Here is a 22169-nt window from a genome sequence, read left to right as displayed (position 1 = left end):
ATATCCTCAAAGTATAAAGCAAAAGCAGCTACTACTTTCTTTATCGCCATTACCACAGCTCTAGATTCTGTCATTTTGCTCATCCTTACTACTACTAGGCAACATCCAACTAAATGATGGAAGAAAAGCCACTGCATAGAAGATCTAACAGCATACATACAGACAATTCTCACTTAATTCTGCACTCAACTCTGTGAAACAGGACCACTTTATTACTCTTGTGTCTTCCCTATCTCAAACTTCAGACAATTATTTAACACCTTTAACTCCCTTTTCTGTCCTACGATGCCCACTCCCACATCTCTCATCACAGAGCACTTCTCTTCATACTTCAAAAACAAAATTTAGAGACATTAGAAACAGCTTCAACCTACAGTCCCCAGAACCCCAATATACATATACTCAGTGTCATTCCCTCTTAGTCACCTTCTCTTGTATTACTGAGGAAAATGTATCTCCCTTCTTTCCAACTCACACCTGACCACATGCGCACTTCACCCAATCCCATCACACCCATTTCCCAACTTCACTACTGTGTTTATCCCAACCCTAACCCACCTCTACAACCTATCGCTAAGAATTGGCACTTTCCCCTCTCTTTAAACATGCAACCAGTTGATGGCTATACTATCCCACCAGTCTAACAAGTCTGATCAGTTGAGATAACCTTCTGCCCTGTCTTTCAAACCACACATTCAAACTCTTACTACTTCTTGCATCTACACTTCAAAAACATCTCTCATATCTGCTTCTTCCTCACCCCGGAATATACAAAAATTTCCATTCATCTCCATATCATTTCCCATCTACACTATTGCAACATCCTGCTTTGTGGCCTCTCTGCTAACTATGTTACTCCCTTGAAATCCATCCTTGACTCTACTGCCTGATTAATCCACCTCTCCCCTTGTTATTCACCTGCCTCATCCCTCTGTCAATCCCTCCACCGGTTATCCATTGCTCAACTAATTCAATACAAGATTTCAGTTATAACATACATATCTGTCCACAACCTGTCCCCTCCACACATCTTTGACCTAATCTCCTGCTACCTTCCCATACAGAGTTTCCAATCCTGACAGGGCCTCCTCCTTTACTCTGCCCTAATTTAAAGGGGTTGTCCCATCACAAGGATCCTATCTATACTTTTTGTTAATGTGGGTTTAAGACTTTTCCTAAATACACTGCTTCAGCAAAACTGCTTTGTTTGTCCACTATCTTAATTTATTCAATTCATTGTTGACATGGCCCTTGGGCTTATCTGCTCAAAAGTCAAGATTAGGTCAAAGATGTGTGGAGGGTACAGCTTCAACCAACCACATCTAAGACTTGCATCTATCATACTCTGGAACTTCCTACCACAAATCATAAGGCTGTCCCCCCACAATTAAAAACTTCAAAAGCAACCTAAGGCTAAGTTGACATCTGTGTTTGGGTTTTCGTTTGGGTGGTCTGATCAGGAACCCCCTGAACAGAAACCTAATCTGCATTAAAAAAAAGCAGTTACCTTAGGAAACCCACAGACCCCATAGACTATAATGGGGTCTAAATGGTTTTCGCCCAAAAAATGCGGAGAGAAAAGTGCTGCTTGCACTTTTCATGCAGAAAAGGGAACAGAATTCCAAAACACAGATGTGAACCGAGCCTAAAGACTCACATGTTTAGAATAGCATACGGCACACATTATCTCTGCTGTACTATGCCACCAGATGAGTAACCCTCACCTATTGTATCCATCTATCTTCCCACATAGATTGCAAGGGCAGGGTCCTCTTTCCTTCTTGTATCATGTTGGTCATCTAGTTAGTCTTGTGTTTATTGCACTTGCTATTTGTACTATGTATGTAAACCCCTTCACAAATGTGCAGCACCATAGAATGAGTGGTGCTATCTAAATAAATGATAATAATGAAATAAAAGCGTAGCATGTAATATTACATATAATGTACTAGGAAACTAGAAAAAGGGGTTAAAATGTGCAATATTGTTTTAAAATTCATTTTTGTAAAGTTTGTCTGACACTCCAACATTTCCCAGAAAAAATGAGGGGAGTGAAACCTCGTTTGGCAGCAGTACAGTGTTACTTGTATTATTGATAATTTCTATTTCATTTTACTTATTGTAAATATAATAACTTTTTATATTCCACAATAGTTAAATGCTCTGTTCACTTTTAGTACTCTGGTTTTATTAACTACTATGGAGGGTAACCTGAGGTGACCTGGAGTTACAAGAGGAGCAGTACTGCAATGCCAAGAGCATTTAGCAGTTTTGTGCTTTGTCAATTTACAGATTATGAGAATTTCTGGATTATTAACATATCATTTAAAGCTATTGTGCCTTTCTCACCTTCTCTCATTATGACCATTGTTTATGTAGAAATTCTGATGTGAGTCTTTGATACAAGTAAAGCAGTGAAAATAATCCTTGGTTATATATTATATCTCATTTTTAGCAATTCTAGCAATTCCACTAAAATGTTTATGTAATGTGGTCTGTCAGTTATATGTGTGTGTAGTGAACGCATACAGACAAAAAAAAAAGAAAAGTTGTCTTATGTCTTCCATCAATATATGATGGGTCTAAAAATATCTGTGTTTGAGAAAATAATGACTATTTTTGCTGGCTAAAAAGTAGAAAACATGCTTTATTCGTTTATTTAGACACGTACCTGGCAACCACTTATTATATCTAATTGCACTAATGCGTCTCTATATGTGCATCATCCACAACAAAAAAGGACTGAAATTAATGAAAATCAGACAAATTAAATTGCATAGTAACGTAAAAAAACTTTTCACATTTACTTGTTATCCTTTTCGTAAGCATCTTAGGGTATAAATGAAGTCTAATACTTGTCAATATAATTGATGTCATACTTGTACAAGATCTCATTACCTTGGAACAATCCACGTTTCCATGGAGATACGCTCAGAGTATAGGGAGATGATGTACCAGGTTTAATGGTTAAAGTCTGGGATCCGCCAATGATTGGAATGTCTGACACCACCTTTAATGAAATTAATTAAAAATGTATAAATACTATCTGTAAAATAAAACAGAATACTATATTAAATGTCAACATTATTTTTTGTCATCAGGGACAGTCAACAATGCCAACAGAAAGGCTAAGGCTAGAAATAGGTATCAGCAAACTGAACAAACACCATTAGTCCTTTAACTCACCGTACTGCAAAAAGTCCTTTCCATATGACCTACTATATTAGTATTAGGGCATAAGGATATAATAGATAGCAGTTCCCTGACTAAATGCAATGACTGGTTGGCTCTTTTGTCATTTAGCCACATGTAATACTATATTTCCCCTGTAGCAGCCACTGCAGGGAAAATGGACAATAGACAGCAACTCTCCCTGACTTAAAGGGGTTGGCCACTTTCAGACCAATATTGACAAACAAATGTACAATAAAAAGATATACTCTGACCATGATCATGTGATGTACGGTCCATGGTCATGTGATGAGTACACAGGTGCTGCTGGTTATAGTCACAGCACAGTAATCAGACATCTGCCTGGTGATCAGCTGTGCGCCTGTGTGCTCATCACATGACCATGGACTGTAAATCACATGACCATGGTCAGACTATTATCCACTAGAAGTAACAGAATGAATGACAGCAAGCCGAGATCTAGAAAACCGAAGGGTTGCCATGGCAGCCAAGATATTAAATGTGAATGCACAGTAGATGTTGAAAAGGGAATATGCAAGTTATATGACACACTATTGTGTTGGGGGCTGTTTGGTTAACATTTTTGTAATAAAATAAATTAATCTATTTTACTTCCTTTTTAATAGAAAAAGTAAAGTTCCCAATAGCATTGCCAGGAAGAGTCTCTCCTGTACCACTGTAGTTAATGCAGTATGTACAAATGTAGCATTTGACAAAAGTGGGATGGTCATTTCAAATGGCTGTATGTCTGGTTTTACACAACCTACAAAAATGGTTTTGGTATCATATGAAAACTAATATTCCCAAGACGACAACTCTGTAAAAATAACCCAGAGATATTCATAGTTAAAAAAAACACAGTTTAGAAATGATCTCTATACTCAGTATGAGCTACTTTACAGTACAGACCAAAAGTTTGGACACACCTTCTCATTCAAAGCGTTTTCTGTATTTTCATGATTATGAAAATTGTAGATTCACACTGAAGGCATCAAAACTATAAATTGACACGTGGAATTATATACTTAACAAAAAAGTGTGAAACAACTGAAAATCTGTCTTATATTCTAGGTTCTTCAAAGTAGCCACCTTTAGCTTTGATTACTCCTTTGTACACTCTTGCTTAGATGCTTAGCACTTGTTGGCCCATTTGCCTTCACTCTGCGGTCCAGGTCACCCTAAACCATCTCGATTGGGTTCAGGTCTGGTGACTGTGGAGGCCAGGTCATCTGGCATAGCACCCCATCACTCTCCTTCTTGGTCAAATAGCCCTTACACAGCCTGGAGGTGTTTGGGGTCATTGTCCTGTTGAAAAATAAATGATGGTCCAACTAAACGCAAACCGGATGGAATAGCATGCTGCTGCAAGATGTTGTGGAAGCCATGCTGGTTCAGTATGCCTTCAATTTTGAATAAATCCCCAACAGTGTCACCAGCAAAGCCCCCCACACCATCAAAACTCCTCCTCCATGCTTCACAGTGGGAATCAGGCATGTAGAGTAGAGATGAGCGAGTAGTATTCGATCGAGTAGGTATTCGATAGAACACTACGGTATTCGAAATACTCGTACTCATTCGAATACTACTTATTCGCAGTAAAGATTCGATTCAGAACCAGCATTGATTGGCTGAACACTATACACTGTATAGCATTGGAGACTGCTGTGTTCCGATCTTAGACTCCGCCTCCTAACAGACGAGCCTCTGGCAGAACAAGTGTTGATTGGCCGAATGCTGTTCACTGTATAGCATTCGACCAATCAACGCTGGTCAATGCATTCCCCTGAGAAAAAGTCAGCTCCCGCATAACCGCAAGCTGCCAGCTCTCTCGACTAGCAAGGACGAGCTTGCTGCAGAACCAACGCTGATTTGCCGAATGCTATACAGTGTATAGCATTCGGCCAATCAATGCTGGTTCTGCAGGATGAGTAAGGGCCGGTTCACATTAGCGCTTGCCTCCTGTCTGGAAGGAGTCCGCAGGAGGACCCCCCGAACGGAATATCAGCATAACTGAAAGTGCTGTGCAATTAAAGCACACGGATCCCACAGACTATAATGGGGTCCGTGTGCTTACCGCATACTGCTTGCACAAATCATTCATGCGGGCAGTGCGCTGCAAGCACACGGACCTGTTATAGTCTATGAGGTCCGTGCACTTTAACTGCACAGCGCTCCTCCTAAACACTCTCCTCCTGCTACTCTTGGACTTGGTGACTCTCCTTTATTCGAATAGTAGTTTCCCCTGAAATGACCATTTTTTCCCATAGACTATAATGGAATTCGATATTCGATTGAGTAGTCGAATATTGAGGCTCTACTCGAAACGAATATCGAATCTCGAATATTTCACTACTCGCTCATCTCTAAAGTAGAGTCCATACATTCACCTTTTCTGCGTCGCACAAAGATACGTTTTTTGGAACCAAAGATCTCAAATTTGGACTCACCAGACCAAAGCACAGATTTCCACTGGTTTAATGTCCATTCCTTGTGTTCTTTAGCCCAAACAAGTCTCTTCTGCTTGTTGCCTGTCCTTAGCAGTGGTTTTCTAGCAGCTATTTTACCATGAAGGCCTGCTGCGCAAAGTCTCCTCTTAACAGTTGTTGTAGAGATGTGTCTGCTGCTAGAACTCCGTGTGGCATTGACCTGGTCTCTAATCTGAGTTGCTGTTAACCTGTGATTTCTGAGGCTGGTGACTCGGATGAACTTATCCTCCACAGCAGAGGTGACTCTTGGTCTTCCTTTCCTGGGGCAGTCCTCATGTGAGCCAGTTTCTTTGTAGCGCTTGATGGTTTTTGCAACTGCAATTGGGGACACTTTCAAAGTTTTCCCAATTTTTTGGACTGACCTTCATTTCTTAAGTAATGATGGCCACTCGTCTTTCTTTACTTAGCTGCTTTTTTCTAGCCATAATACAAATTCTAATAGTCTATTCAGTAGGACTATCAGCTGTGTATCCACCTGACTTCTGCACAACACAACTGATTGTCCCAACCCCATTTATAAGGCAAGAAATCACACTTATTAAACCTGACAGGGCACACCTATGAAGTGGAAACCATTTCCGGTGACTACCTCTTGAAGCTCATCAAGAGAATGCCAACAGTGTGCAAAGCAGTAATCAAATCAAAAGGTGGCTGCTTTGAAGAACCTAGAATATAAGAAATATTTTCAGTAGTTTCACTTTTTTTTTGTTAAGTATATAACTCCACATGTGTTAATTCATAGTTTTGATGCCTTCAGTGTGAATCTACAATGTTCATAGTCATGAAAATACAGAAAACTCTTTGAATGAGAAGGTGTGTCCAAACGTTTGGTCTGTACTGTATATAATGCTTGAATTCCCAACTGTGTAATTAGTCAATGATATGGCCACTTTTTTTTTATAACTATTACTGTGATCTTGGTGGCATATGAAAGTTGAGAACCTTTATGGTTTATAGTCTGGGGAAAAAAAAGTGCTACAGATGCACCCCCTAGAGCTATGCTTGTGAAAGTAAGTGCTACTCTTCTTTCTTTGAAGTAGTCTATACACCAGAGTATACTTAGTATCAGTTGTAAGGCTACTGCAGCTTCATCCTATTCACTTAGTTTTACTAATTGATAATTACCAGTTTTGTTTTTTTTTAATTAAAATATAAAGCACAATGTATGTATTTATCTATGAATAAGCCTTATATACAACACAAAGATCAGGTGCAACCCTCTCCACCAAAACTTACCCTAGGTATATATTACACACCTACCACCCACCTCCTTGGGGTCATCAAGGATGTACAGAGGTCTGACAAAGGAAAACTAAAACCTCATGTGAAGAAACTATTACATTTATGCTCTTAAAGTACTTTGAACTGTTCTAAAGGCACATATAATTTTCATTCTTTCTGTTATAGGAAATCTTTCAGCAATAGTGCTAGGGTGCACTAAAAAGAGAAGGGAGGTCTGCAGTGTTAGAAGACTCCAACTCCTCTTCAGTCCTCTTGTCCTCCTTTCCTCCTTCCTGTATCATGCTGTCAGAAGAGGTGAGAGCTACATTTATACCATTTGAGTCCAAAGAGACTCAATGGAGTCCAAGCAGAACAAAAAAATGACCCATAGGCTGTCTTTAGTAAGCAACGGTAGTTTATATTTTTAGGATCCTAGAATGCTTTTAGTACACAAGAATTTCTTCAGAAACAGACCTAATATATAACAATATTGTAACAAAGAAACAGTGGCAAACTAAACTTATAATTTCCAGGACCTAACAAATATTCTAAACCTTACCTTGAAAGTCAATCTGTCGTTGGTATAATTGGGCACCATAAGGACTTTCTGTGTAATTTGTCTTACTTGGCAATCTATCACGATATGATCAAGAGCCAGGGGTTCTTGGCCAATACCTCTGAGGCCAAATATATGTTCAGTACCATCTGTTTCATTTTGAAGAATTAGAGTACCCTGTTAAAATGGGAAGGTGTTAAGCCTTTGGCTGTAAAGTTTCATTTTTTAATTTCCAAACTGCTCCTTACAAACAATTAATTTACGGCACAGAAAGAATTACATTTTGGATGCGTTTCATGCTTTGCTATTACACTAATGTCAGTAGCTATACAAATAGGAATATGTATTCATAGTAGTACTGAATATTTTTAGTTCATGTCAAAGCTGGGTTCTTTACAAAAAGTTCAAGATCTGAAATATAAGCCAAAAAGCCAGAACATTTTTTCAAGCCTTTATTGATTTAAAAATGCTCATATATGTTTCATATTATACATTTTTGGACCATGGACAAAAAACTCTGAAAATGTACAATGAGAACATTCAGTCTGCAATCCTGGCATTAGGTGCAATTCACTGACGTTAACTGGCCAGTGTGCCAATAAAAATTTGCCAACACATAAATATTTTATGTAATAAACTCATAGAAAATGGACAATTAAGGAATGCAGAAACTATTCTCTAATCAATTCTATTCATGGTAACATAACTTTTAACTTATATATATACAAATATGGGAAATTATTTAAATGGATTCAAAGAAGATTCAGGTATTGCCAATGCTTGTATATATATATATATATATATATATATATATATATATATATATTATTATTATTATTATTAATAATAATGATGATAATGCAAATATCTGATTTAATTCAATCAGTTCGAACTGGAAACACAATTAATCTAAAAAATGATGGAAATAGTTATTAAATTCTTAAAAATATTATCATATGAATTATTTCCATTCCTCCAACTCAACAATAGCGAGAATTTATTAGGAACATGTTTTTTACTTTGCTTCCTTGTAATAGACGCTTTCACGATACTTACAGTGCTACAGCATTCAACAGTGGGTTTAAACATTAAAGAGTACTGTGCTATTTCGCCTGCTGGGACATGCAAGAATGGAGGACCATAGAATCGAACTCCTTGAAGAATGGCTTTCAATTTCCAGTCTTGTTGAGTCATATTGCTCTAACATGAGGAAAAAAATAGATGTTTATATATTATGAACTCAAAAAAGTATTAAGAACACCCTTAGAAAACAAAGATGTCTAATGATCGCTATTACGCGAACCGAGACATACTTTAATTATCTTACATTTAGCTAATGATGTGGAACAGATCTACTTTTCCCCATTAACAGTGCTGTAAAACTTTTGATACACTATACATGATATAAACTTACACAAGCAAGTATTTCACTTTTAATCTGCATTATAAAAATATAAAGTAATTTTTAAAAACTAGCGAAATGTTCTTTTTATGGAAAAATTATTTCAGTAGAAATTAGGCTAAACACAAATATAACTTAGGGTAAAGTCTTTATGGATGATTAAATTACAACACAAAAAACAGGCCATATGTATATGCGGGATACATTTACAGAATGGTTAATAAGTTAATTAAGAAGCTTTCAGATCATTTAACTTGCTCTGGGGCTTGAGCAAATAGACATCTTGCATGCACTGTATTACAGAAAAGCACAATACAGTGAATAAGAACAGAAATGAACCAGAAAATGACCATAATAAATATACACCAAAGGAGGAAAATGTAGAGCAAGACTGCAAATAAATGTACTGAAAAGTAAACATAGCAAATAATACAAAAGAGTTATGAGACAGAAAGATGAACTAGGAATGAGTTTAATTTAATGTTTTGTACGTAAATGTAAACCCTTGAAATATTAGTATCCATGACAACAGCAAATTAAGCCAAATAAGAATATTGTTAGATATATAAGACGATGATATATTAAAATCAAAAATATATTAAATGAAGTTTATTATGCTTCATTTAGAATGGCAGGGTGGAGTGAGCACATGATACAGGGATTGAAAAACATCGAAGCAAATAATTCTCTGTCACACAAAGGTGAATTACAAAATTTACAATTGGCATTTTCTGGGTACAAACACACTACAGAGTATCCATGTGAAACAGACATTATAGAGAATGACTATTGGTTTATTATTTTTCTTACTTGTATACCACCAACATAGTCTACAGCACTTTACAGACATTGTCAGTGACTTTCTCATACAGGACTCACAATCTAAATTCCCTATCAGAATGCCTTTGGATTGAGAGAGGACACTGGAGTGTCCTACACAGTGCTTAAATTGGGAAAAAAATGTAGGCAGAACTCTGGAATAATGCTGCCCTTCCCCGAAGACTCTGAACGACCGGCTGATGACCCCCCCCCATTCCTGCACACACACAAACACACCGTAGCGGCCCCTGCACACAGTATTATACTCTATAGTGGTCCCTGCACATAGTATTATGCCCCATAGGGGCCCCTGCACACAGTATTATGCACCATACTCACCCATGTGCACGTTATTATGCCTCATCGTGGCCCCTGCACACACTATTATGCCCCACAGTGGACCCTGCACACAGAGTTTTGCCCCACAGTGGCCCCTACACACACTATTATGCCCCATAGTGGCCCCTGCACACACTATTATGACCCATCGCGGCCCCTGCACACACTATTATGCCCCACAATGGCCCCTGCACAAAGTATTATGACCCATCATGGCCCCTACACAAAGTATTAGGTCCCATAGTGGCCCCTGCACAAAGCATTGTGGCCCCTGCATAAAGTAGTATGCCCCATAGTGGCCCTTGCACACAGTATTATGCTCATTGTGGACACCCATGAACAATTGTTATGCTCTGGGGTCTTTTTTGCTTTTATTTCGGATAGGTTTTAAATTCATGTAAAGTTGCATAATTTTCAAACCCCAGAGTATAATAATCAGAGATCCAGGGGAGGATACAAATTTTAGAAATACTGTTGCTTACCTCTCCGTGGCTCCGGTGCACTCCCTGCAGATGTCAGCCATCTTCAATGATGCACAGGACCTCTCCTGGCTCTGGAAGGCTTCAGGCCTACTTGGTTACATCTCAGGGGTTACTTGGGCCGGGGCTTGTGTCGCGGTGCAAGCCCCTGCTCACGTGACGTCTGTGACACCACCAAGTAGGCCTGAAGCCTTCTGGAACCAGGAGAGATAAGCACAATGTTTTTTATGTTCCGCATTTCACTTCAGACACATTTCTTTATACTGTAATGCTTGTAGACAGTTTGTAATTAGGCCAGAACCGAGTACTGGCACGTTCTAGCCCAATTTTAAGCACTGATCCTACGGGAATCCCATGCAGACAAAGGGTGATCACACAAAATCAGAAGTTGCCCTTGGTCAGATATGAACCTAGAACTTGAGTGCTAGAAGGCTACAGTGATAACCACTGAGTCATTGTGCCACAAGAATCCCCATACAGTCAGCAGCTGCCATGTATGGAGAGAGCTCATAGATTATCTCTTTATTCAAGGGGTGCTGCTTGACTTACCTCTGCAGCAGTTAGGTAAGAAGTCCTCCAAATTGTTTCTATATTTATGCATATTTATGCCCTACTTTGGAGACACCCTAGCTACCCCTGCTGGTATGGATCTACTTGCCTATAAAGGCTGTGTGTTGACTAGAGAATCTGACTGCCACTTTGAGCAACACAGTGGAGACTTTCTACTTCATCTGGTCTCCATGAGACACATATTGCAATTTATGAGATCTTAGATGGGTTCTCCCTGCGTCCTCTTCCCTTCCTCTCCCTTATTTCCCTTCATTGCATTGGGTGTGTTATTTTAATTCCATTTTATTCTCTGTTTCTGGTTAGCTCATTGTACTTGTTTATATCTCACTTTGAAAACAAATAAAAATTACATTCAATGAAAAAGAGGCAAATTATATAAACTATAAAAAGAATAAAATAAAATTCTTAATTAGAATATTAAATACTTTTTAAAGATCTGTTGAATCAGAACATTTGTAATATATGACCCTCAATGAAGTAAAATACACTGCTAAAAGCGTGAAACCTTTTGACATGAGACACTCCATCAACTGTGACAGATACAAGTCCAGTCTTCAAGATGGATACATTGGAATATGACACATAATGAAGCCATGTGGTGCAACTTACTATTGGAATATCTTGAATCAGTGCTTCACAGGCCGGGGTAATAAATTCCAATTCTGTTTCTGTGCTGCATGGGTTGACGACACACTCAATCATATAGACTCGTACATCATGTGAAGAATGGAGCAAAATTTTGCAGGTATAGCGGCCAGGTTTCTCCGGGACAAATTTCACTGGAAATAAAACTCCTTTTTCTTTATCTGAACCAAAACAATGAATAATTACACAAGATATATCATCTTTCCAAATAATAGCCAATGCAAATTTGGCAAGAACTATGTGCAATTTATCTTAGTTTGCCAATGCAGCAAATACTAATAAAATATTAAATAACACCATATACAACACTATGAAAAATTACGTTATTATTCAAACCTAGTACACTTTGTATCACTGGTATACAGAAACCAAAAATAAATAATGTGCACCAGCAGAGTATACTGTATATCATGAGTAGGGTACAAAAAATATTCACAGACATAAAGGAGCACGTCAGTAATGGTTAACTGCTATCCATTTTAATGCACATTAAAGGTTATATGTATCAAAATATCTTAGAGAAAAGTTTTCATCTTTTCTAAGCTAGACTGGATATAGAGTAAGTATAGTGCTGGCATCAGAAGCAGATTAGCACTACAAGCTGTAAGACTTAGTTTATCTTGTATTAGAAGATATTAAACTATAAAATATGAAGTCCATCACTGTGATTACAAGATAACTTCTGACAAATCAGGTTGACCAATTACAGAGTGGCATAGTTCCTCAAGATGGGAAATTGATAGCCTATCCTTTGCATGGTTCATTAATAACACATTGGTGGGATCCAACTCGTTACTCCCATCGATCAACTGTTTGAAGCATACTATACTACACCTTGTGTAGTGATCAGGCCATCCAGGAGCTCATCAAGCCTTAGATGACCCCTGTTTTGTTGTTTTCTAAAGGGGATGTCTTCAACTAATTGGAAAAGGAAACAGTTACCCACCACCCAAAACAATTATCACCCTATAAGTGCAGCTGGGGCAGACCCAATTTACCCACAGGCAAGTACTAGTGCTGCTGTTCTCCATGGGAATTGCTGTTCCTTTGCTACTAACTGTGGGATGGTGCAGACTGGAGTTATCCAACCTCAGCAGTTGCAGCAGGAACCCAAGTGTGTGTCAGCTGGGCTCTCGCACAAGATCACGCATGAACTAGCATTGTATTTATCATGAAGTATGCACTGTCCCTTGCCCATGACAAATATATTCACTATATAAGAGGAAGGGTTTAAAGGCACCTATATGGCACTGTTTTTGGTTTAGGAGGCATTTTTGGACTAGACTTGAAGGGCTATTTAAACCATTTAATTAATGATAGAAACTCCTCCATTTTCTTTATAAAAGAGGTGACTGCTGCAGCTAAGTTACTATTAAGACTATTGTACTTGTGACTTCCAGTTATTAGCAATATTAGAAGTTACCATTGTAACAATAGAGGTTTCAACCATGCCAAAAGTCCAATGGGGCCCACAGTTCACCATCAACACAATAGCACTGTATGAACATCTTTGATCACCTTCATGATTTCCTTTGCTAGCTGGCAGTCTCTGCATCTTAAATTTATGACTCCTGTTCACTGGTGTAGTGGAGTGAGAAGATTTCTGACATACAGTCTTCCAGTGTCAATAGGAAAAGAAAAAGAACCCTTTCATTTTAAAAATAGCTGTGATCAATAGCATATAGCCAAGGAGGGATCTGTGTGGGAGGCTGTGACACAAAAGGGGGCATTATTATCATGAGGGCAGCACCAACTGGAGATGAGAATCATGAGAAACGTGTCTGCAGAGATATGGCTATCTGTGCCCAGATATAGTGAGAAAGGGAAAAGTAAATATGTACGGATGGGAAGCCGCTGACTGTTATGCGAAGTGACATGTGGAATCATTGAACTGCATGATTTTAGTTAGGTTCCTTGTATAAAATGGAATTGAACATGCTCTCAAACCACTATTAAACATAAATCCCTTGATGCTGGTCTTCTGGACATGCATAAATACACGGCCAACCCAAAAAATGGGCTATATGAACATTTCAATTTTATTGTTCCGTCATTAAATAGATTTATTCTACTGAAAAAACCTTATAAAAAAACTCAAGCTTACTATTTTACATGTACTAGGGCAGTGATGGCGAACCTTTTAGAGACCGAGTGCCCAAACTGCAACCCAAAACCCACAAAATTTTCGCGGAGTGCCAACACGACAATATAGACTTAATACTATGCGGATCCACAATTGCGGACAGTTACTGACCAAAAATTACAGTCATGTGGGGCTTTACAGAGCTTTCAATAATACAAACAACGTTGTACTGAAATGTAAAGGTCTCGGCATTTGGTACTTTGAACAATTAATTTTCACTATTTACATCGCACAGGATCTGTTTTATAGTTACCGTGTAATATTCTTACATCCTGTACTAATATCACATCTGCAATAAAACAGATACTGTGTGATATAAATAGTGAGGGGACCCCAGACAGTATTATATGCTCTGCAGTGGGCCCACCACACAATATTATATTCTCCATAGTACCACAGTAGCCCCCCAGTGTTATATGCTCCGCAGTAGGTGTGTCCCCCCCACAGGATTATATGCTCCACAGTGGCATCCACACACAGTATTGTGTGCTTATACATAGGACCCCCCCCAGTATTATATGCTCTTTAGTACACCCCCCAGTATTATAAGCCACCCCAGTATTATAAGCCCCCCCAGTATTATACACTCCCCCCAGTATTATAAGCCCCCTCAGTATTATACACTCCCCCCAGTATTATACACTCCCCCCAGTATTATACACCCCACCCAGTATTATAAGCCCACTCAGTATTATACACTCCCCCCAGTATTATACACTCCCCCCCAGTATCATACACCCCACCAAGTATTATAAGCGCTCCCCCCAACATCATATACACAGTGAGCCACTCTCATACTCACCCCTGAAGAGCCGCCGGCATCCACCTTCTTGTCACTGGCGGCGCTGATGACGTCATCGCGCCCGCGTCGGGGCAGAGGTCAAACTCTGCAGCCAGTGTAGGCCGCGGTCGCGCGATCCGCGGCCTACCCTGACAGCTTTCAGCTGTATGTGCATTTGCACATACAACTGAAGGCAGTGATCGCTCATCAACGGGGAATCCTGTACCGGATTCCCTGTTGGTGAGCGATCCGGGCGACCGCACGCGTGCCAGCATGGAGGGCTCTGCGTGCCCTCTCTGGCACGCGTGCCATAGGTTCGCCATCACTGTACTAGGGCCTCCCAACTTCCCTCAGACAGATGATGTCAGAGAAAGGGTAGATCAGACATGCTAAATGTCAAAGCCTTGTCCTTTTCTCTGGGAAAAAAGTTACTACCAGAGGTTTTTGGAGCAGTTTACTCCCCTCTCCCCATTGAGAACACTGGCATGCGCAGCTGAGCATTTTAGCTGTTTATTGAAGATACAGTCAATAGAATTAATATGGGCTTAAAGTGCAGACTACCAGCTTTAAATTAAAGTTATCCTAACTAACTAATTGGAGGAAGAGATTAAGAATTACAGCTTTGCAGTATGTAGCTGTGTCTTTTTCAAGGCACCAAAAATAATTGATAAATTACCTCAAAAGCTATTTCATGGGCTGCATGGCCTATTCCCTCACTAATCCATCATCAATTAGGCAGGTAAAAGGTCTGGAGTTGATTCCAGTTGTGGCATTTGCATTTGGAACCCGTTGTTGTGAACCCATAACATATAGTCAAAGGAACTCCCAATGGAAATGAAACAGACCATCATTAAGATGAGAAAAAAAAATCATCACAGAGATTGCAGAAATCTTAGGAATTGCTAACAATTTGATACATTCTGGTTAAAAAAAAAGCGCACTGGTGAGCTCGGGGACTCAAAATCCTGGGCATCAATGGAAGACAACAGTGGTGGATGTGTGAAGGATATAAATATATGAATCACAAAAACATTGTTATCCTAAAAATTAAATGCAGTATAATTACTTACGTTTGAAACTGAATATATTACATAGAAGATGGCTTCTATTGTGTAGGCCTGACCATGTGGACACAAGGAGTCTACAGGGTCTCCCATGCTCTCATGGGAGGGCCTGGCACTCCCACAAAAAGCGTCATCAGAGGAAGCCATTCCCACAGGAAACAACATCACAAGAAACCACATGGCAGGAAGCCACATCACAGGAAGGGATTGTTCAAAGGAAATTTTGTTCAAAGGTATTACAAATAGAATAATGCATAAGGGATACAAAACCAGAAACACATATTTCTCATCAAACCATAGTTTCCGTAGCTGAGAATCAATCAAAATACTCCTGGACTGTAATTGTATCAATTTTCTGTAACAACAGATTGTAGCATGCTATTTGTAGTAAGTACAAGACACCTTTTTAATATATTCATCAAAGTATCTTTTTAGGCTGCAAACTCATTATACGATACCATTCTGACAATGAGATTAATGCCTACATGTGAAAATGTGTTTTTTTTTAGTTAGTTCATCATAAATCACTGAAAATGGACAATATTTACCTGATGCTGGCGAAACAAAGGTTCATTGCAGAATGAGGAAAGGTAAGAATAGTTTATGGTGGAAACTACACAGTTGCAAGATGCTGATAAAACATCCACTCCCACATCTACATTCTATGAGGGGATGGATGGCAACTATAAGGCTTTCATAAGCTTCCAGTCACATGAGGTGAGGTGCACTATACAGCCTATTAGTGACACCCATACTATGAGATTATTGCTTCACCTTACATTAAGTAAATATGGTCTCTCTTTCAGTGATAATGTCTATTTCAGTGTATTGTATTTGATTTAAATGGGTTTTCCCATCTCCCTCTCTCAGCAGTTTGTCTGTCATCTCCTTTTCTCTATTCCTGTATTTTTCAACCAGCTGGTGTGTGGACTGATGAACAGGATACTCTGAAGTACCTCAATAGATATAGGAATTGCCTTTATCATTATTTATTATGTTTACTATAAATCTAATATAAATGCAGATCAAATTATACGTACAATATGGGTGGAGACAACATTTACCGTGCTTCTACAGAAAATGGACTTGCAATAAACTCAATGTTATTTTTGTGTTTACATAAAGATATAACCTACATTGACCAAGACTTTATTATCAAACTGCAGTTAGCTGAATTGATTGTCCTGACACAGAAGCAAGAGAACTCAACCCCCCTCCCCCAAGAGAGCAGAGAGTCACCTTCTGACTTGTGTTATTACAGGATAGGACAAGGACCAAGGAAATGATGTGTAAACAATGGTAGGAATAATCTAGCATAGCAGGCAATTGAAGCAGCAACGTATTTAGGAACCTCTTGAATTCACATAAGATAACAATATATATATATATATAGGATCCTTGAGGTGGAAATACCCCTGTAAATATAAGGATTCACAATACATGGGGACCATTGGCATAGGTTATGAGCTTACTTATTTTGGCCAAAATATCTACCAATACCTTATGATTGTCAACTAATTTCTGCAGGATGCAGTCAAGTTCTTATATGTTGGTTGGGGGAAAATGGGATGCTGGTGTTTGTGGGGTGCATGTATATAGGTGCTGGATGACAAGCTCATATAGCTTCAATTATATGACCTTACTTATATGGCTGGATCATTGTACCAAAGAAGCCCTCTTACTGCTTGTGTCTTCTTAAAGGGATTGTCCCATCTTAAGGATCCTATCTATATTGGTAGCTTATGCAAATTGAAGACTTTTTCTAAATATATTGCTTTACAAATTCTCCTTTCTTTGCTTGCTATGTGACCTTATTCCTTCCATTGTTTACACAGTTTTGCTATAACCACGGACCTGGGAGATAGGACAAGTGACGTCATTACTCAGAGTCGGCGTGACAATCCATTCAGCTAATTGCACTTCGCTGACAAAGTCAAGTTTGTTATCTCTCTATGTTAACACACAGATAACACTGAGGCTCTCTACAAGCATGTGCATAGTGCTGCAGAATATGGCACTATATAAAGTTAATATTATAATTATTATCATTAATAAGAATGGTATGCGTATGAGTGAATGTTATAACAGTGTAGCAGTAACAGTAACTGTGAAGCAGTAAAAAAAAAACCTGAAAGCCAAAGGAGGGGCCTCTCCTTTTCATTTCAACATTGCTGTCTGTGCTGACGGATAGAAAGGTAAAAGTGTTCCAATCCATTTTAACATCCATTTTTCTCATCCTCTGATGGATCAGAATGACAGACATAACATGGGCAATGTAAAAGTAGCCAAAGGTTGTGGCCACATGTGGCGTAGTTTCTGTACAAAACAGTACCAGTGTTGTGGACGCGACAAATACAATCCATAAACTGCTTAAAATACCATTACAGAGTAGTTTTCTACCTATCCAATGCAAATGTTACAAACTGGCCCAGTCACAGGAGTGAAACCAACCAACTTCAGCTGCTTTTTGCTGTGAGCAGAACTGCTGCAAGATGATACCGGCCTATGACCCATATGAAACCGGACAACCCTAAAAAATACACCTAGATAGATAGATCAAAATGTGCTGTAAGAATCTCACGTTGACTGTATAAGTATAATAATATAGCAATAAACAGCATTCAATATTTGTAGGCACTATGATATATGCGTATCTTAATATATGGATTATTTTCAGTTGTTTTCTTTGTGATACTTAGCATACCCATCAATGTGAAGTTTTTAGTGCATATTTTGATCAAATTATATAAGACTACACTTTCACAATAAGGCAACCTGAATTACTTCCTTTCTGCTGAAAGAGATAAGAGATACATAAAAAGATAGAGAGATAGAAACAGACATAGGAGCAGACAGAGAGAAAGATAGAGTTTCTCAATTATTGTTTGTTGAACCAATCCCTATTCTATAGGGTAACCTCTTAGATTGTGCACATAGCAATGTAGGTAAGGATACTGAATATTAGATAAACTAATTGTGAATCGATGCTTACAGTATTTAACGAATTGAAGAGAAAACCAATCATTGTCTGCACAATACCTGATACCTAGACCACTTATCATCCCTTAGTTCTAAGGCACCTGATTAATCCTTCCAGTTTATTTCATCTTTATCCCCTGATCAGCCATTTGCACATAAATCGCTGCCATTATCCAATTTAAACAAAACATAATAGAGCATAACACCCTCAAAGTGTAATGTAAAATCCCACTTTTGTTGCTAGTCTACAACGGTGGAATTACATGTAATCTACTAAATCAATTTGAAAATTATAGTTATTTTCTGAACAATGAAATATTCACCTTTGTAAATCAAACTTCAGAAAAATAATACGACAATTCTTATAACACACCAGTGTTATCCAGAATTGAAAATTAAACCTTATGCAATATAAACTGTGCAGCAATAAGACACCGATAAATGTCTCAACTTAAGACAAAGTTAGGCTCTATTCAACTCATGTTGTTACATCCACTTAATGGATGTAAAAAACAGATGGATATCCGTTTACATAGACATCAATGTGAAAAAAAAAAAAAAAAAAAGTATCAGTTTCGGTCCATTTCTGTTTTAAGACGAGAAAACATAGTATACCATACTTTTGTTTTCATCCAAAAAATAACCAAACAGAGGCTGATCCTTTTTTTTCAACATTGATGTCTATGCCAATGGATGGCCCTCCATTTGCATATGTTTTTGGCATCTGGCAGGCCCAGTTCACATCTACGCATGGGTTTCCCTTTGGGGAGCCCGCTTTGGGACCCTGAATGGAAACCTAATCCACATAAAAAGCAGTTACCTAAGGAAACCCGTAGATCCCATAGACTAATGAGGTCCGTGTGGTTTCTGCTCAGTTTCCACACGAAAAATGCAGAGACAAGTGCTGCTTGCAGTACTTTTCTCTCCGCATTTTCATATGGAGAGGGGAATGGGTTGGCCTGAACACAGATGTGAACCAGTCCTTAAATATGTTAAAAATGTCATCTGAATAGAGCCTTACCCTGGCTATACTTAAAGTTATTTGAATTAAAGATATTTATTTCAGAAGAACCAACTGACTATCTTACAAGTAAGGAATTGTGCTAAATCTTCTCCAACATATGATGTAAGTGGAAAAAATATAGCAAATGATGAATTTCAGCATTCTGGATGACTCACTGATAGGCTTCTACCAGAGGTGTCACACAGTGCAGTATTCCATCATCCTTATTAAGAGTTCATGCATGTATGTGTATGGGAGAGTCAGGAGGAATAGCTGTTGGTTGAATATGTAAGCTCATTTGCTCAGTAACCATAAACAGTATTTGTGATGATTAAAAGGGAGTCTATCACTGCCCTCAGCTACTTTAAACTGTTCCCATAGTGCTGTAGATGCTGTTAGCAGAATAAAAGCCATACCTTTCATATACATCAGGGTGGGGAGAAAAAGCACTTTTATTCTTTATTCAAATGAGGATCTTGGAGCATAGGGGGAGTTTTCTTCTATTACTGAGCACTGCTGCGACATCACTAAACACTTCCATCTTGCATTCAGCTCCTCCTGGGCAGTAGGAGGATCAACTGACACTGGGAGAATCAGATCACACTGGCAAGGGGGAGGAGCTAAATTCAGGATGGATGTGTTTAGTGATGATGCAGCAGTAATAGAAGAAAACTCCCCTGTACTCCAAGATCCTTATTTGAATAAAGAATAAAAGTACTTTTTCTCCGCATCCCTGGGGCTCTGAAACATAAGAAAGATATGGTTTTTATTCTGCTAACAGCATCTATAGCACTATAGGAGTGGTTTAAAGTAGCTGGAGGCCATGATAGACTCCCATTAACTAATAATCATCTCTTGATCAGTGTTGGTTTAACCTTATCCCACCACAGCCATTTTCAGATTTCTGCTTTCTTTTTTTTACTCACTGCCTTCTAAGAGTAAGTAGTAAGTAGATTAATGTATAAAATCACTGAATAAAGGAATCTTTTACAGATGAAGGCTTTTTACATAAATTAATGATGTATCAGAAAATGGTGAAATAAATGTTAATAATCTACCCATCTCATGCAAGGTCCAGTCTTTTTATTAATTGTGTTATGTGCTGTCTGTCTTTCTCCCAAGCCCTCAATTTCTAACAACACATCAAAAAGTGCTTCATTCTATAAAAATGGATAAACTTGCTGAGAGCAGAATGACAAAATGCACAGTTCTTCTGTTGTATGTCACAGTAAAGTAATAGAATATGAGTGTCCCTGAATAGATGAAATGTTTAAGTGACTTCATCAATTGAAAAACCTTGTCATTGAATAGAAAAAGAGCAAAAATACGTGTCTGGGGTTTTGATTCTGTGCATGAACTTAAACTGCAATCCAAATCTCTAAAGTTTGAATCTCCAAAAAATATTTTTGAATTGTTTATTCTTTACCGTGTTCTTCATATTTGATGGGTTAGTTAGGATTTATTCACACTGTTGTGATGATCCAACAACGGACATTATAACTGGCAGATTGGATAAAACCACTTTCCATTTGTATCTCAGAGACTATTAAAACAGCAACCCCGCTATAGAATTGTTTCATATCATTATTATTTTATTATTTTGTATCCCAGAAAAATCACCACTTGTGAACAGATTTAAGTTGCGATGTTTCAGGTAGTCATATCTTTCACAGGGCATCTGTACTGAGAATCTAATTGACAGAAGACAAGTTTCAAGCAATTCCTAGGGTGTATTCTCAGAAGGAATGCTATGTCTTTGTTTCAGTGTTGAGAATCTGTAGTGGTGTGCTGACAGAGATTCTTGTTCTACAAGCAGGTATAAAAAATAGGGGCCTTCCATTTTTATTTTGTTTGATTTCAAAAACCCAACATGCTGCACTTTTTTCCATTTAAAGAGGACCTTTCACCATATCTGGGCACAGGCAGTGTTATATACTGCCAGAAAGCTGACAGTGCGCTGAATTCAGCGCACTGTCGGCTTTCCCGATCCGTGCCCGGTGTAAAGCGCTATCAGTCCCGGTACCGTAGCGCTTTACAGTCAGAAGGGCGTTTCTGACCATTAGCCAGGAACATCCTTCTGCCTCGCGGCGCCAATCGCGCTGTGCTGTGGAGCCGGGAGGAACTCCCCCTCCCTCTCCTGATAATGCTCGTCTACGGACAAGCTGTGTGAGCAGAGGGAGGGGGCGTTCCTCCCGGCTCCACAGCACAGAGCGATTGGCGCCGCGAGGCAGAAGGACGTCTCTGGCTAATGGTCAGAAACGCCCTTCTGACCATAGAAGAGCTACGGTACCGGGCCGTAAGCTCTTCACACCGGGCACAGATCGGGAAAGCCGACAGTGCGCTGAATTCAGCGCACTGTCAGCTTTCTGGCAGTATATAGAACTGCCTGTGCCCAAAAGTGGTGAAAGGTCCTCTTTAAAAACATGAAAAGCAATGGGAAGAGGTCTTCACTTTTTATACTACAGGTATTATTGCAGTCAGTGCTCAAGG

At 38.8% G+C, this 22169-nt stretch overlaps 1 protein-coding gene across 1 annotated transcript in view; it reads right to left on the bottom strand.

Annotated features, from left to right (window-relative positions):
- CFAP47 (cilia and flagella associated protein 47) overlaps positions 1 to 22169 on the bottom strand; it is a 478593-nt gene that overhangs the window by 187761 nt on the left and 268663 nt on the right. The window contains exons 47-50 of the mRNA XM_075265004.1: positions 11674 to 11870; positions 8512 to 8655; positions 7459 to 7632; positions 2899 to 3010 (exon numbers count right to left, since the gene is read on the bottom strand). Of these exons, the coding sequence (XP_075121105.1) occupies positions 2899 to 3010; positions 7459 to 7632; positions 8512 to 8655; positions 11674 to 11870 (627 nt within the window). The remainder of the gene's footprint in view (positions 1 to 2898; positions 3011 to 7458; positions 7633 to 8511; positions 8656 to 11673; positions 11871 to 22169) is intronic.

The sequence above is a fragment of the Leptodactylus fuscus genome, chromosome 2, assembly GCF_031893055.1.
Source record: "Leptodactylus fuscus isolate aLepFus1 chromosome 2, aLepFus1.hap2, whole genome shotgun sequence".
Lineage (NCBI taxonomy): Eukaryota > Metazoa > Chordata > Amphibia > Anura > Leptodactylidae > Leptodactylus > Leptodactylus fuscus.
The sequence above is the reverse complement of the archived record's forward strand: the minus strand, read 5'-3'. Positions and strand labels throughout refer to the sequence as shown.